Source organism: Falco biarmicus, chromosome 13 (genome assembly GCF_023638135.1).
Source record: "Falco biarmicus isolate bFalBia1 chromosome 13, bFalBia1.pri, whole genome shotgun sequence".
NCBI lineage: Eukaryota > Metazoa > Chordata > Aves > Falconiformes > Falconidae > Falco > Falco biarmicus.
Window position 1 is genome coordinate 18,646,725 of NC_079300.1, and position 17,417 is coordinate 18,664,141.

The 17,417-nt window shown below is 39.4% G+C and overlaps 1 protein-coding gene across 3 annotated transcripts in view; it reads left to right on the top strand.

Annotated features, from left to right (window-relative positions):
* SPHKAP (SPHK1 interactor, AKAP domain containing) overlaps positions 1 to 17,417 on the top strand; it is a 73,605-nt gene that overhangs the window by 18,392 nt on the left and 37,796 nt on the right. For all 3 annotated transcript variants that reach the window (XM_056359040.1, XM_056359038.1, XM_056359039.1), the window contains exons 2-3: positions 1,419 to 1,521; positions 7,868 to 7,978. In XM_056359040.1, coding sequence (XP_056215015.1) covers positions 1,419 to 1,521; positions 7,868 to 7,978 — 214 coding nt within the window. The remainder of the gene's footprint in view (positions 1 to 1,418; positions 1,522 to 7,867; positions 7,979 to 17,417) is intronic.

Genomic DNA, 17,417 nt, shown 5'->3' on the forward strand with positions numbered 1-17,417 from the left:
ACACTTAGCAAGTGAACTCAGTTAACCTACTGATCTCACTCGTGCATCTGTATTCAGTCCTTCCCTGCAGCTCAGGAAGCTTCCCCCCAGTTAGCAATTAATAAGTGCTAAGTTAGTTTTATATTTTTCATTCACTCTTCTAATTCCAGCACATACACTTTTCTAAAATAATTACAGAGTAGCACCACACATATCAGCAAAATTCTTATTGACAGTTACTTGTCAAGTGAAAGTGGGTATATTCATAACTGGTCCTAAGCAGTATCAAGTGAAATATACATACATGAATCTTTGAGAGAAAGGTAGATTTACTGATGTTTGAGTGTGGATTTAGTTAAAAAATGAAAGTAGTGTCCTTTTAACATACCGGTTTAAACTCCAGTGAGGGCAACTTACGAAAATGCATTTTAGTTTTTAATTGAGCATACCAGGAAATGGCACATGGTCTGTTATCACAATTGATGAAAGATTATTTGTTAAGGCACAGTAACCTGGTCGCCTGTTATGATCCAGCACAACGTGTTCCACGTCTTCTCATAGTTGACTTGCAATAAACGAAGAGCACTCTAGAGACCCAATTTGGGAAGCAGAACTTGGTCACGTAGGATGCTCTTTCCCTAGTATGTTTCTGGAGAAATAGCCCTTTTGCACTGGATGGTCTTTAATTGCGATCACATCATGTCCAGGCAGAGAAGCTTGAGCTGTGACAGTTTGATCTGTTGTATGGATGGACACCTTACACGAGTGGCCTAAACTGTTCCAAAAGAAAAGTGTGAGGAGTAGTACCAGCTGTGCAAGCAAATAACTTGACTGTGGAAGCTTATTTTTATGGTTTTGTATTTCACATCTGCACAGTCCCAAAGTAAATATAGTTTTGTTTTGTACAACTGACTCACAAAACATTGTACTTGCATGACTTACCTTTGCTCCAAACCTACAACGTATCAAGATATTCCATCTAAATTACAGAATTAATTCAACTGCTCCCCATCATGTTTTTTACATTTTAATCACTACCCCTTTACTTCTATCCAGGCAGGTGAAAATATAGCAAAAAATTATTTTGTCTGTCAAGCTGAATTAATGCAGCAAGTATTTAATTTTCTGCTCCAAGCTGCCTGCTTATGAAAACAAGCTAGGACCACTTTTTACAGTGTCATTGAAAAGGGGCAGATATGGTAATAGGCAGCTATATGCTATCTTGTAGTCTTCAGAAGACATTGGTCTGCTATTTTGTATCCAAAAAGGGAAAACCAGGTAATAAATAGACTACTAACGTCAGCAAGGAGAGTATAGACAGCTTCTTGTAATCTAAGTTACATCACTTTACTGAACTGTATGTTGGTATCATTTGAGGTATCTGTGTGGCTGAGTCACTGGAAAGGTTTTTGGGCATTTGTTTCTTTTCTGTTCTTCAGCAACTTTGAATCTCCACTGATGCCTGAAGTTCCAGAGCACCAGGGCAGCAGCACAGACAGTTTGGCAAGCAGTTTGGGAAGCTCTGTCACAGCATGTAAGAAGGTAACTTCTAAGTTTATGTTATTTTCAAAGACAGATATATCCCAGGTTATAGCTTTGCTTTTTAGCTTTTGTCTTTATTGGGGAATACAAAATATAACTGATACCTAAAAAAGAAAAGGACTGATACAGAGAAATAAATTTTGGGTGCTGTTATCGTGCCTTGCAATTTTGTCTGCCTGGTCTATACTTGTCTGTCCCAAAATACATTATGCATATATGGGAGATAAACATTTCTATTTTTCTTCATTATCTGACAATATGAAATAAAAGCTGTGCATAGTGTGAATACTTTCAGGACTGCTCTTCAATAGGTGGCAAATTTCTGAGACCTAGCCTGAGGGTCTAGAGCTTTGCTTCTCTCAGGTCAATATGATGGAGGGTCCTTCATGAAAAGCTTTTCTGCCTTCCCTAATATCTGACTGGAAGGGTTTCAGCAACCCAGAAGGTAGTACAGCTTTGACCATTGCTGGGTTTGTTGCCTCAAAATGGGTTTATACATAGTTATTTAATTTAGAGGACGTGGCGGGGGAAAAAAAGCAGTGCCTGTGTGTGCATGTATGTCATTAGGAGAAGTCAGATATGACTGACATTATTTTATGCATGTAGGTAATTTTGGTACAACTGAGAATACACAGGTGAAGGCCATGGATGCTTCCTTTTATTCCTCCTCCCCAGGGCCAGGTTACGGCAGGGCAGCCTGAGGAAGGGGGCACTGCCAAAGACGCGTTGAGGAGGGCAGGCCATCTTTCATCTCTCACTTTGCAATAACCCTCAGAGCTCTACTGTCTCCCACAGGCGTAATTCTAGAGCTGATAAGAAAACTTTTGTCCTAACACAGAAATGTTATAAAATTTCACAGTTCATTCAGTCTTCCCATAATTCTTACTGTTTTTCCTTTTCCTTCCACTAGTAATAATAATGCTTTCCTTTTGTTCGTTTTTTTCCCCCCGACACAACAACAATATATATTTATACACATAAGCACAGAGAGAGAAAGATAAAAAATGTAGAAGATTTATTTTCCTCATCCTGAAAACTGTACTGTGGCTCTGGGGAGGGAGCTTTGTCTGCCTATGGAAATTTTGTTAAATGTAAAATCAATTATATAAAAAAAGAGCTCAACAGAGTGATGTGTAAGCTGCAGCTGGGCTTCTCCAGCTCACGCCAACATGGCTAAAAGACCAAGTATCAATATTTCATTTGACCAAAGGGTTTGTTTATTTGCAGAACAATACCTGATTTTTAACAAATGCTGCCGACTGTAGTTGGAATCTTCACAGAGGCAGAAATAGACAGAAAACCCATTGTGCAGGAGAACAGCTTAATTTTTTGTTTAATCTCAGAGTCGTCTATTTTATATACTGAAGGACAAGTGGCACAGCACTGAGAAGTGCCACCACTGTGTTTACAAATGCTCCCAGCTTGGTCACCTTCGAAGCACCACTCCCTTTTAAAGGCTAGCCTTTACCACATGATTTAGAGCTGCTTCACCTGTCTGATCCCTTACATCTGAACTTTTCACTGTAACACGAGTAAATTTTATGATTGTCGGCACACTGAAAGAAGTGATTCACTTCTGCCAACACTTCTGACAAACAGCAGGATATTTTGGGCTTTACAGCATTGTCACAGAATGTATTACCATTCTTTTTTTGTGTGGGGAAAAGGATAAAGAATTACCAAAAATAGTCCATTACCTTTAATTTAGCTTGTGTTACAGTGATTTTTAAGTTAGATGTGTAATTGGTGGTGGAGTGGAACACTATGGGCTCCTGCTGCAAGGGAACAGTTTAAACAGTTGACTTGCAGGTTTGAGTAATTGTAGCTGGCATGAATGGCTCCTGTCGGGAGCCATATGAAATGTGGCCTGTTACTACACAGATCGATCTGAACAAATGTGGAAGATGTGCCCCTCGATATCTCATCTTATTTGGTATGTCCCACTTTCATATCTTTTTTGATGAGTAGTAATTAACCAAAGCAATTAAGATGATCAGCCATGAAGACGCAGATGTTTCATTTGTGGAGCAGAGCCTTTTTAATGTTGTCTCAGCTATAGATATTTACTGTATTTTAATGTCTTATGATCTAAATCAGGGAGCAGGAAGCTGTTACACTAAACTCATATGCAATATTTTCCTCTGGGAAAGAGTGACTTTTCTAATCCACACTCTGCTAGAGGCTGATTTAGTTCATTGATTCACAACACACTGAGTAATGCTGACGGCTGAGTCTCTAGATGAGAGTGGAAAACTTTTTTTTTTAGAACCTTGAATTACTGCTGATTTCACATTTAGCACATGATGCAGATTCATCCTGAATTATTTTCTGAGTGTGATGATCCTGCTCTGAAGCAGATACCCAGCAGTATAGTGTGTGCAGCTGGTACATAGAAGTATGGTCAATGAACCAAGTTCTGCTTTCAGTTGTATCATTGCAAATCAGAAGCATCCTCGCTGAATTCAGCAAAACTGCTAACAATGTATGTCAGTGGGATTGGCCCGGAACTTGCCTCAATTAGGTAAGAATGAAGAGAAGTACAAGAGAGGAGGAAATTTTGGCAAGTTATAATGTTTGCCTGAAAAGTGCAGGCTATGGAATAGAAGGATGCTGACTGACAGCTGAAATAGTAGAGGCTTAGGTTTCTTATCCTTTCATATAGACCAGCTCATTGTATTTTAAAAATATGCTTAAATGCAAAAATTACAATCTGAATGTACTAGTAGAATTACATCTCTGAAGAATACCAGTTCTCACATTGCATTTGATTAATTAATTAGCCCTGTTAATTTAGGCCAGCTCCTTCAAGCTTATACAGTTTTGATCATCGCAGTCATACATTAGTTTGCTTTAAGGACTTCAGTATATTCCTTTAAAAGCATGAATATCCTAGAAAGTCTTAATATATATCCAAACTCCCACTTTATATAAACACATGCCCCTAGTTAACGAGGAGAATTACCTTACAATATTGAGATGCTCTAAGCAGTATTACATTCACTCTTACCGTATGTTTGTCTTTGACCGTGATAATATTACTGTCTGTTACCAAAGAAATATGCCCCAAAGTTCATTTTTGCATAGCAGGTGTGTGCAGTCAGCATTGCAGGGTGGCCCAAATTACCCTTCCTCCAAAGAAGCACTAATGGGAAGGTTCTGAGCAATAACATGTCTGTAATGTTCCTAATGCAGAAAGTTGCATTTTATAAGGTAGGTTCATAAACTTATCCAAAGTTTACACCTTGTTCCTGCCACCCTTTACTCAAATGTCACTTCCCATCTCCTGAACACTTTTTCTACACATATTTAGGTATGTGTAGAACGAGACTCCATGCAAGGAGGCCTCCCACATACCCCTGTACACCTCCCTTTCCCACAGAGCTATCTTTCATGAGTAATTTCCAGAGGCTTTTCAGATGACTTTGGACTGACCTATATTCCTTAGATTGCCAACCTCCACCAGCTTCTGCTGCATGGACTCAAGTATATCTGGTTTTGGTTTTGTCCCCTGTCTTCTTCAGATCCAAAATGCTGTAAATTATATTCTCCAGCCTTGAAATGTTATGTCTGTTGCACCCTTCTTCACATTTCTGGCTGTGTTCTCCAGTGCATGTGCAGAACTACTTATGCACACATGAGACCATAATCTGGCCCAGGGAAAACATCATCCTACTGTTGTTGTTTATCTCCTTGAAGTTACTTAAAAATCACATGCTGTCCTTGACTTCAAAGTCTATTATGAAAAGCTGCATACAAAAATTAAATGTACTACAAAGCCTTGCAACTTATAAACCATCCTGGAGTGACCCCAGCTTGGCAACTATGACCTGACCTGATCGAAACATTTGTTCAGGAGAGTTATTTTTTTTCTGCTGGTGCTTTACCAGTATTTGCTTCCTGATAAATGCATCCTCTGAAAGAAAGGTAGAACTACCAAGGGTCATTGAACATCCCATAGGAGGAGAAATAGGTGAAGTTTGGACTGCCCAGCTCTTGTCATGGGTTTACCATCTACAATATACATCTGCTATGATCTAGCTGATCTGAAATGCTGGGTGTGCACACCAAGTCCTCATGAGACGAAGAGTAGTACCAAGGATTTCTGAAGCTTCTTTCTGCATGATGATTTCTGCCCACTACAGTTTCTCAGGAACTGACTGAGATTTGGGAAAGAAAGATATACAGTGATTAAAGCTGAAAGGCAAATTTACTGTGATTTTTAAGGAAATTACTGCTTGTTACAGCAAAAGCTATTTAAGCTAAAGAAAACTGTTTCCTATGTATGCAGAATTATGTCTTAACAGGTAATTAGAACTTCAGTCCTTGAGGGTGACAAGATCCAGAATCAGATGAAATCTGAAATCATACATAATATGTGTGTGTGTGTGAATGTACATATGAGTTCTATTCTTTACGTCTTTGTAAAAGCCTCAGAGGATGGTAATTTTTGAAAAAGAGGGGAAAAATGCTTGATTCTAGATTGTACCAACTAGTTTAAAATGGTTCAGTATTTCCACATTTGAAAATATTTCTTAAAATAATAATAATAAAAAAGAGCGATTTATAACACTAACAGGAAATTGTTTCTGTGGGATATGAAATATATTATTTTCCCAATCTAGTCTCAGAGTTAGTTATGGTGGCAGGAATCTTTTTGCACTGAGACAGGAGGTTATAAAATTTGTTGAGGGCAGAGTAATTCAACTGGGAAACAAGATTAGCTAGCAGCCTCCAAGAAGAGACTGGTGTTGATGTGAAGCATTCGTGAGCCTTTGTCATTCTCAGAACAGTCTTTGGGCACAGTGCTTTTTCTGAGTATTTTGTGAACCCTAAATCTATATTCAGAAGCTCTTTGAAAGAAATCCCACAGCAGGGCTGGAGTACTGAAGAACAATGCCCACAGAGGTGCACAGCCCTTGTGGAGGGCACTGACGAAGGGCTCTGAGGCCAGCCAAACATAGGCTGTGGTGTTCCCCATTACCTCCTCATCCACCCTCTGCTGACTTTTATTCAGACATCAATATAGAATAATACAGGCAGCGCAGCATTAACTAGCTAACTGGCTTTCTGCCAGAAAGATAAAAATTAAGAGTGGGTGTTAGGCTGTGGGTGTTAATAAGCTTACTGCTGGATTGCCCCTGAGTATTAGAAAATTGTGTCAGCTGTCCAGATCAGCTTTCTGCAGTCATTCATCTTCCCTGAGAAGTGAAGATGCCTCAGGAGCTCTTCTCACTTCTCCTCATAGGGAAGTGATGTAGGCTTACAGATCAAGTGTTCCTGAAGTAGGGCAAAGGTGTGTCAATGCAAAACATGCAGTAAAGTACTCAGGGTAGATCATTTTCCAGGTAGAGCAACAAATTTATATTTTAAAATATCACTATTAAAATAAAAGGCTAAAGAGCTAGAGTACAGCCTATTTCCATGTAATGCAAGAACTGCGAGAAGTACAAACAAGTACAAACATACTTGTTAACATTGCTGCCTGGGGAAGACGACGACGACGTGCAAAATTTTCTGTAAGTAGCAGCATCGTTGTTGCAGCTATTCTCTTCCTGCTGTTACCTAGCTGGTTTAAAAATACTAAGGGTCCCTCTTTTTCATGGGAGAATATTAGTACAGAGGCAGCAAGTGCGTTAATTCAGGTCAATCTAAGCATCAGACTTGCAAAACTGGCTTTAGCTCTTTATAGTCTGGATATCTGTAGCCCCATTTTGGTTTTGTTTGAGCAAAGCTTGTGGCACAGGCTGTAGGCTAAGTCAACACAGAAAGATTAAACACAAGGTTTTGGTCTCAGGGTACTGACTGTGCTCAGTACTCATTACAGCAGGTCATAAGTAGTTTAGCTTCTCAGAAAGCAGAAAACTGTGTTTAAGAAGAAAGAGTTTGTAGCCTAGGTGGTCTCAGAAATGAGGCTGCTGGCAGAAGGAATAGTACTGATCTGTTGTGGTGAGAGATACAGTAAATCATAAAGGCTGCAAGTTTGTGCACTCCGGTATAATCAAATAATTAGTTTTCCCACAATCTATGTTCATCACTTTAACACAGAACAAAACTCCTAGCAATATTCTCCAATAAAAATTTTGGGCTTAAGCATCTCCTTCAAGTATCTCCAAGGACTTCCAGTTCTGAAAGAAAATAGGCTAATACTTTAGGGGATATATAAATCACTTGATTTAAGGTGCATTAACTGGACAGGTCCAAAAGGAACAGTGGTGCCAGTGGTGCCCCCCCGCCAAATTTTGTAGGCAAGATTTCCTTTGAGTTACAACAATAGAGTTCAGGCCCCCAAAGCACAGTAGGACTGAGTACTTTTTTAATTATTTTAACTTTTTAACTATTTTAACAGATTCTCTGCAGTAACAGTCTGCTAGAATCAACAGAATACTGGCTGCAGAATCAGAGGACGCCATGCCAAATTGGCTTTCTGGAGGACAAGTCAGAAAGCAACTGTGCCTCAGTAAGTACTTGCTGTAATCTCCTCTGGGGAAAAGTCCACTGAGAGTTATTTGTGCAGGGTGTGGGGCCAGCCACAGTACGTGTTAAATTAAAACAAGTCAGTGACTAACTGATACTGAAATTATAGCAGTCTGTCTATAGTTTCTGTAATTTCCATCTTTCTGGTAAAAGCTAACATACAAAGCAAAAATGCACACAGATTTCCATACAGAGCACATTATTAAGATTACTGCAGACGTTTCCCCACATTTGGCCTTCAGACTTTGTGGCCCTCTGTATTTTCTTATGTTCATTGTCTGCAACTGACAGGAAAGAAAAATAAGCCAAAGATAAAATTATTCCAAATCATAACTTGTTAAGAGGCAGGTTGGAAAGAGCAGATGTTTAAAAAGCTGTTCAATGTTCCTGAAGGCATAGAGATACACAATTAGAGAGAAAACTCTTTCCGTATTAGATGAGGAGAAGCTGCTAAAGAACTCAAACAGAATTATTTTACATTTGAAATGAAATTTCAATCTCACTATTGTGGGTTATAACAGCTTTTGATTAAGAGCGTACATGAAGAAATAGGAGTTGTTATGTTGCTTTACATACTGTCTACATGAAACTGGGTAGAAGTTCATTGCTATGATTGTAATTATTTTTTATTTGATGAAGGGCTCAGGAGAGCAGATCCTTACTCAGAATCCCATTTGATTACTACTCCTTGGCCTCCGTAAGCCAACAAAAACTGTAGAAGAGAGCAGTTTTAATTCAGGCGAAAGGTTTCCAGCACTGCTTTCGCTGCACACCACCTAAAGCCCAGCTGAGGCTCTCATGGAGCCTGCTGGGGGATTCCCTCGAGGACATGGACATTTCAGCTCTAGCTGATGAACCCAGGCACCTGCCGTCAAGAAGCTGAATCTCCATCCCATGGTGGTGATGACTGGAGGCTTTGTATCTTTGCCTGGGGGTGATGCAGCATGCTTGAGAACAGCAGGAGTGATACAACAGTGCAATTACAGCAGTTAAAACATAGGAATATGGCCAAAGGTTTTACAGCTCAGTTCACTGTCACACCGTCCATGGGACTATCAGTTTCCACAAGAAAGAATGAGCAAAATATACAACCTAATCAGCGTGTGCTAGTAAGGAACCATACAGGTTATAAAGTGAGAAACTAAACAGACTCCTGTGTCTGTTTTGAATGATGCCGGGTGACACAAGGAAGGGGACATTAAGGAGTAATGTTCAGTGGTACTTATTTCCGAGACTACCAAAACCAGACAGCAGCTTCCTGTTCTTGGATCGTTCCGCATGTGTTCTCCCAAACAAAAGGGTCACAGTGTTATGAAGTACAATCATTGTTCAATTGCAGCTGGAATGCTGTCACTTGAACCATATCTTGAATACATTCTTAAGCAGAATGGGGTCATCAGGCAGGTGGTTAGTGGTATCCTTCTTGTTTGATATAGGAAAGGATTGCTTTTAGTGCAAAAAACATGGACCACAGTCACTTGGTTTTACTGTTTAGTATTTCATATCATAAGAAAAGGTTTATTTTCTCAGAGGAAATTATGAGTCCAAATAATAATATAAAAATGAATTATGACTTGCTTTTTGATATGTTGAGCTATGACTTTATTCTTTGTGTTTCTTTGAATCTTATAGGAAATTATATCCGTCTCTGTTAGGATGGAACTACTGAGAAAAGATGGCTTGTTAAAGCAAGACTATACTCAGATTTGATTTAAAAATACCCAATATAGCTGCTTGATACACACTTGTCCTCTTGGAAGCACAGGTCAGGTTTCATCTAGCCCTGGTCAGTCACCTTGTAGGGAGAATAAGCATCACTCTTACCATTCTGCAGATCTGAGGGAAGAAGCAGAAATACTGAAATTACTTTTTATTACAATCCCAAAAAGAAGTTCTGAGATAAGGGGCTTCAGCAAGTCACAGACCTAAATCTCACATGTGCTGAATGCCCACAACTTTCCCTGACAAAGTCACACAAGGTGATAATTTTCTTTTAATCCCCTCTTTGTCAAAGAAATGACTATACAAAGCTCTTTCCCAAGAAAACAGCTTGTGTTACTATAGTAAGTGATGGTATACTTCTGCTTGTAGGCAGAGGGTGGGCAAAGGCGCTCCGTGAGGCTTCCAGGGGACAGAACTGCCCCACAGCTCCTCGTGCCATCCTAAACTACAAGACCATGACTGAGCCCTTTCTTACATGGGAGGAATATTAGGCTGTGCTTTGACACAAGGCCTGCCAAGTCACCTTCTCCCATCACCTGCTGCTTGCATAGTGTGCATATAGGACAGTCAGCTTTCCCTGTATGGCTTTCTGAACACAGTGCCAACCACACACACACACACACAGTTTCACGGTCTTCAAAGCAAAATGTTAGTACCTAGTTTATTCTGCAATTTACAGTTATCACTATTGAAGAAAAGAGATTCTATTAAAAGAATTTTGCATTAATGAGATTGAAGTGGAATGTACAATAAAATGTATCATATAGAGAGAGCATTAACTTAGAAGCTAAGAAGTTAAATATTATTTTGGAACATTAGTGTTCACATCAAGAGAAAAGGTATTTGATAACCTGGAAGCTTATTTCTTGATCAGTCCCTGGAAATTATATTTTTGAGATACTGTTAAATAGTTACTCATAAACTGTTACGAGCAGAACTGAAGTTTTGTTCATATTCCTAGTTAATTTATTCTCAGTGGTAGTACAGTACAGAATTTTAATCTGCATGCCTAAAAAGTTGCACAACTGATGTAAAGACATGCAGTAAACTAGAAAACTTTGACATTAACCATCAGATTTCATGTGTGGATCAGAGCGTAAGCACATAGATGATTTTTTCAGAATTGCTCTCCCCACCTTAGATACATGGGTCGTTCATTTGGCTGCGCACAGTACATAACCAGGGACCAGGGGATACTTAACCGCTGTGCAAGGATTAAGCATTAGGTCAGTATCATGCTCAGAACCTGCAAAGCATTTCATTCAGAGTCCTTTCCAATGATAAACGAGCAGAAGCTGCAGGAATGAGGGAGGAAGAAGGATATGAACATGGAGTGGTTTCCCCAGCTTCTCAATTAGCAAGCAAACCAGACTGCCCTTAGCAGAAAATATGTTCTATCTTCTTGTTCATGTGAAAGATTTTATGAATTGCTGTTACCTATGGTGTCAGAGACTCAAACTGCCTCTGAAAGTTGTCGTTAGGTTTGCAGAAGGAAAAAAGAAATCTCCAGTGTACTGTATCATTAACAGCTGCCTTTCCCAAAGATAGCTGGTAATACATGTAGCTACAGTGTTCGGTTTTCATTTGGAAGAGTTTATGTTTAGTTATAAGGAGTCTAATCTTACTGTAACTATAAATGCAACAAGACCATATGAACATAGCTTTCATAAATATTATCTTCATTATGTCCCATTACAGATTAGCACAGTTAGTAGAAGTGAAAATAAGCTGATGGCAGTCCTACATATGCTCACCAAGTATACTAACATTGATTTATTAAAACACTAAATATTTAATTCAGTTATAGCAGACTACTTTTTTCAAAGAGATAACTTTTTTTAAGCAGAATGGGCATTTTGCTACATGTAATTCTCTATTCATTTGCAAATTGGTTAATGAAAATATAGCCATTATGATACGAAAATAAGAAATCATGTTAGAGGAACAGTATTTCTTGTTTGCTTATGTTGGACAGCTCCTGAGCTCTGAAAAAAAATCATATTCTGGTACCTCACCATAATAGAAGAAATGCTAGTGTGTCCATATTTAATCCAGTGTTTCTAGTCATCCACAAGGATAAACAGTAGAAATAACAGGGAGAAGTAAGAGTGAGATGTGGTGTCTGTTCTCCTTGTTTTATGCCAGCTTAGCGGGATGTCGGTGAGTTGTCTATGGAAAGATGTGTTCTGTGTATAATGGGTCTGATGTGAACAGTTTGAAAGATTGCCTTGTCCTAACTTTGCTTTTCTACTTTCTGTACATACTATTTTTGTCCAGCTCTCTGTGTTTACATTTCAGAAATCAGATTAGATACACTGGGATTGAGTCCAGGGGGACAGGGCTAACTGTCCTAGGCTTTCTAGGGAGACTTCCCATGGAGACTGGTCAGGAAGGGGCAGCTGAAAGAGATCTCTGTGTGCTTGAAGTGAAGGCACAGTGGGAGAGAGTGCAGGTAAATCCTAGGTAGAAATGCTGTTTGTTTTCATTTCTGTATTGGAATAAAACATCCTGCCATCTCTCTTTAAAACATCCCTGGGCTGAAGTGTGCTACCCTCCTTAAGTCGAGTCTATCTGATTTTGCCATGCTGTCGGCTAAAAAAGTTAAACTCCCTCAAAGAACATCTTCTACATCTATGTTATGTTTTTTTCCTCTTCAGAGAATATTTGAGTAATTTCTAAACATTAAATTAAACTTAGTTCAATTAACAATGATACTGTTTAGCAGCAGTTTACTGCTGCAAATTAGAATACGTTGTTTCATGCAAATATTATAATTAGATAGTATAAATTTTAAAGTCAGTTTATGTATGAAAGTTTTGTTATGTTTGTTTCCACTGAATGAGAACTTAATCTAAATCCACCTAATATAATAAAATACATGGATTCATGAGACATAATCATTCATAAGCTGCACATAGTGACTTATAAATGTAATTAAAATATTGGTAATGTGAGATTACCCCATGGAGAGACCTCATAAAATAAACATAGTTTCACATAATTATATACAACTTTGTGCACTCCATTATTGTCAACTGTCATTCTCTGGACCTACATCAAATGTTCCCTGCTTTGGACACACTTTTAAGCAAACCTTATTTAAAAAGAAAAAACTGATAGATACTTTGCTTCTAACTTTCCCTCCAAAGATCTAGATTATTTAATTAGCAGTGCTGAACATTTGTGGTTGGCTTATGTTAGTACAAGTTAAGAAATTTAATTCCTTCCTTAATTAGATGATTTATAGTTTCTTCTAGCATTGGACTCTCCTAAAGTGCAAAGTCTTAATCTTGCAGACAGGAAAGTAATTTATGATTCTTAGCATTTCCTAAGATTTGACATTTTTTCTTTTCAATGCCTGTGCAGTAAGCACAAGCATGATTAAAGTAGTATTGTGATGCTGCTGAAGATGTATCTTAATTGTCTTTTAGGAATTCTTAATGAAAAGAATTAATTAAGAAAAAGGAGGACACAAAACAAAACCAAAAGAAGAAGATGGTATTTAGTCCTGCAAGACATATGGCATTCATGTACCTCATGATGCATAAATCATAGCAGTAAATTTTCCAGAAATTCTCTGGACTCCATACTCTAGACCAGCAACAGATGGAAAAGCAATTAAAAATTACATTTGCATTGAGAAAGATTTTGTCTCAAAACCCAGACTCCAGTAATCCTCCCCGCCCCACCCCCTGAATGTGGCATCATCCCCTCTTCCTCTTCACACAACCACCCTGTCCCACCATGGAGGCTGGGAAACAGGCCTGCCCGATCCATACAGTGTAACAAGGCTCAAATTGCACTTGAGAACCACTGATCTAGGAAAATACACCCTTCCCCTCCCTTCCCAAGCAGTGTGCTTCTGTGTGAGGGGTAATGGGATTCCCAGACTTTGGCAGAAATGCTGCAGACTTCTTGTCCATTATTCTGGAGAAGTAGAAACACAAAATTTACACCATTAAATGGCAGTGATAGATAGGGTAGGTAAAAGATCTCTGCTTTTCATTTAAAACAAAGCAATAAAAACCTGCTCATTTCTTATTTTAGCATAACAAGATACCACATTTTAAAGAACCAGGATGTGTCAAGGGCTCTAAAGCTCATTTTGTGTTTCCTCATAACTGAAAAAAAATCTGACTTTCCAGGCAGATGGGTGAGAGAACAGTTTCATTAAAGGGCTCACAGATTTGAAACATTCTTGAAATAGTCCAGCAACTTTTCTGCTTGCAAGCACTCCTGCTCTGTAACAGCATGAATGCTCACACCAGAATACTCCATACAAGTGTGCGTATAACGTAGGCTATATGCATAGACAGATGCAGCTGTATGTTGGTTAGATCCAGCCCAAGGGAGCAGCAGGAACGCATGGCCAGAGGGAAGGGGGAAGGACGGCAGCCCAAACTTCAGTCACATTCAGTCTTGTTAAAATACCCTCTCGTTTAAGTGTTGGCTGCTTTTGTCTGACCCCGTGCCATTTGCACTTTTCCTCTAAGCGGTCTGATGAGCGCTGGTGGTGGCAGAAGAACCCTACTCCATCCACAGCACAGGTGGAGGAAGAATTGCAGCTTGGGGTTGTTAGTTGAGTACAGGAGATCATACCCAGTCTGCGAGACAGACAGTAACATCTCAAGGAAAGGAAGATACGGTTGTATTAGTGAAGGGTGGCAAGGCTGTTGCCTTGGTGAGAAATAAAACAGATTGTTAAGAAAGCAAAAAGGTGATGGAATTATGGATCATGCTGGCTATGATCTTTCAGTTTACTGAGAGAATGAAGAATGTCATCTTGCCATCATAGCAGCTGAATTTCCAGAACTGGCCACTTACCTTGCTGCTGCATAGCTTCGCTGTCCTAAGCAGGTACCTGAGCACTACCAGTATCACTGCAGTTTAGCCATGAGCTTTTAAACAGGTTCAGGAGGAAGTGAAGGATGACATTACGCGTTAATTTGCGCTGGTCAGATCAGGACTTTTGCGGTCTCAGCTCTTCCCCCAGCCCCTACTTCATCTTTTTTACTGCCTTGGCATTTGTACAAACATGTAGTAAGTTGATTCAGAGAAAAAAGTAACTATGAAATCAAGAAATTCATTTTTCTGGCCAATTCTTCAAATTCCAATGCTCACTCAAGCGATGGAACACAAACATCCAGGAAACAGCTCCCACAAATTAATTCAAACAAATGATAACATATGCAGAAAGAGAAAATGTTTGGCAAGGTATATTGTGAGGAGGAAAAAGAGAACAGCTTTCGACTGAATTAAAGTAGATTATGAGTAGTTTTCATTCATTTCTTCACTCAAGTCTTTTTAGAGGTTTGATGCTACATATCTTTAGAAGTTTAGATACAAACGTACAGATTTATATTTTACATCAGTCTTTGATACCGGAATTCCTTCCAGGTAACTTGCTAACAATACAGTGGATGCTGGTCAGGGTGTTGAAATCTTAAGCCCTGGGACTGGGATTTTGTATCTTTTAACTGGGGCTCCTGTCTCCACTAAGTTCTCCGGAGTCTCCAAAGAATGAAAGCGTGCCATTACTGAAGAGTGGGGATCTAGGCTTACAGGAGTTCAGAAAAGGAGGCTGTTTCTTCTTCTTGGTATAGTCAACAAGGCAATTTATACAGCCATGGATGGAAGGGCAATCCTGGATCCCAAAGAAGGTTTTTTTGTTTGTTTGTTTATTGGGATTTTTAAAGCAAAACCATACGTGTGTTCCTGAATAGTGACCACAGAGCTGAAACAACCAATTTGTTTTATAGTGTTTGAATGAAGACTTAAATTTCCTAAGAAACATAGCAAAGCCCTATTTGTTTGCGTAAAATAGACAGACAGACCTACATACTAAGATATTTGTCCTCCCTCATGAGGCTGCATGCACAGCCTCAGCAGTACGTTACATAGACAGGGGATTACAAGCGTGTTTACTTTGCCTTTCAGTCATTAATTACTCAGCTATCTTCAAGAACAGCATTGTCTTTTTCAGAAATCAAAATCCATCCATTCTTTCCAGATCTAAGCCATAATTACTAGAGGTATTTTTAGTTTTAAGTCCTGTCTTCCCATTCAGCCAGACGATACCTTAATTATATCCTGACAAGGAGCCGGAATCAACAGCTGCAGGCTAAATTGTGGCATTGAGTCTTAGTCCTTCATCCTTCCTCAGGCATGCGTGGGTGTTTCGTGCTGCTGTGGTAAGGAATTGTACCTTCCAGAGAGCCTCTCTCTTGCTTGCACAGAGAAATTAGAAACCCTCTCTTCACCAGTTACTCTGTGCCTGATGGAGTGTGGTGCGGGAAGGCTGAGCACTAGTTTAAAAGACTACTGAAAGGATTGCTTGTATCATCTGTACAATATGTTTCTCTTTTTGCTCTTATACATACTTAGCTCTGAAAAAACCTATCTTCACATATGAGCTAATGTCAAGGCAGAAAGTAAATATGCCCTTAAAGGGTTGGTTTTCCACATTTTCAGTATCACGCACGTATTTTATACAGCAGCCAAAAGCCATTTCATGAATTTTGGGGTGAGGAAGATTGACAGTAGGTTTTCTTCTCTTGTAACTTCAGACTTAGACACTCTTTAATTATTTGTCTAGATCTGCTGTCTTCTTTCTGGACCCTCTGTGATACTCTCACACACCAGTGTTTTCCTATCTGTATTTAAGAGAACCGGATGCTTAGCCTTACTCTGACAAAGCTATAAATAAACACCGGGAGGATCAAGCATGGTATTGCAGCTGTGTCCCCTTCAGCATTTCACACTGCCATATCCTCGGTGCCTCCACGGTCTGCTTTATCAAAAAATAGGATTCTTGTGCTGCCTCCAGAGTGGGCATCTGTGACCGCGTGCTGCCGTTATAACCACGGGCTCCCTTTAACATAAATTGCAGGGTGAGGCTTACAGAAATTTGTTAAACATTAAGTATACAGGGCACCAGAGAAAGCAGATGGTGCATGTGGCATAAATATTTATTGGCATATTTTCTTTAAGTCATAAGTGACAATTAATTGCATCAAACCCAGAGGAATAAACCTTAATGGGAAGAAAATATTCACAGCTGTTTTTGAAGCAATGGATTATGAAGAGATGACTTGGGTTGATTCATCAGTGCGGTCCAGCCATTAAAATAAGGATAGTCTCTAAAATATCAAGACCCATATATCCACCAATTCATTTGAAATACGCACTTCTGAAGAGTAATTGTGACTAAATTCCAGGTACATAGTTGCTAAAAATGCTGGAGGCAGAGCAGTATAACTCAGCCTTCTGACAACGTACAATGTGTACCTAAAAAAGAATTGTGGCTGGGTTGGGGAGACACAGGAAAATCACATCAGGACCTTATTTAGTGAACTTGGGTGACTCACAGAAGGTAGTATATACTGGGTTGTCTGCTTCTGGAAATGCTCCATTAGGGCTTGCAAGGAGAGCAGTTGAAAATCTCGTCTGCATCTTAGACAGCAGTTGTGCAGCTCACGGCAGAGATTCTTACATAGAATCTGAAAGCAGTAATGTGATTTTTGTGGCCATCCTAATGAAAATACAGGACAAGAAGTGGGAAAATACTTTCTCCATTCAAAGCTAGAGAGGGAAATTGTCACTCTTTAATCATGCGAAGGACTGTACAACAGAAGGAAGGCCCAGACATGGCTTCAAGTTGATGTTTCCCCAACCCGCCCTGCGTCCTGTTGAAGTTGTGG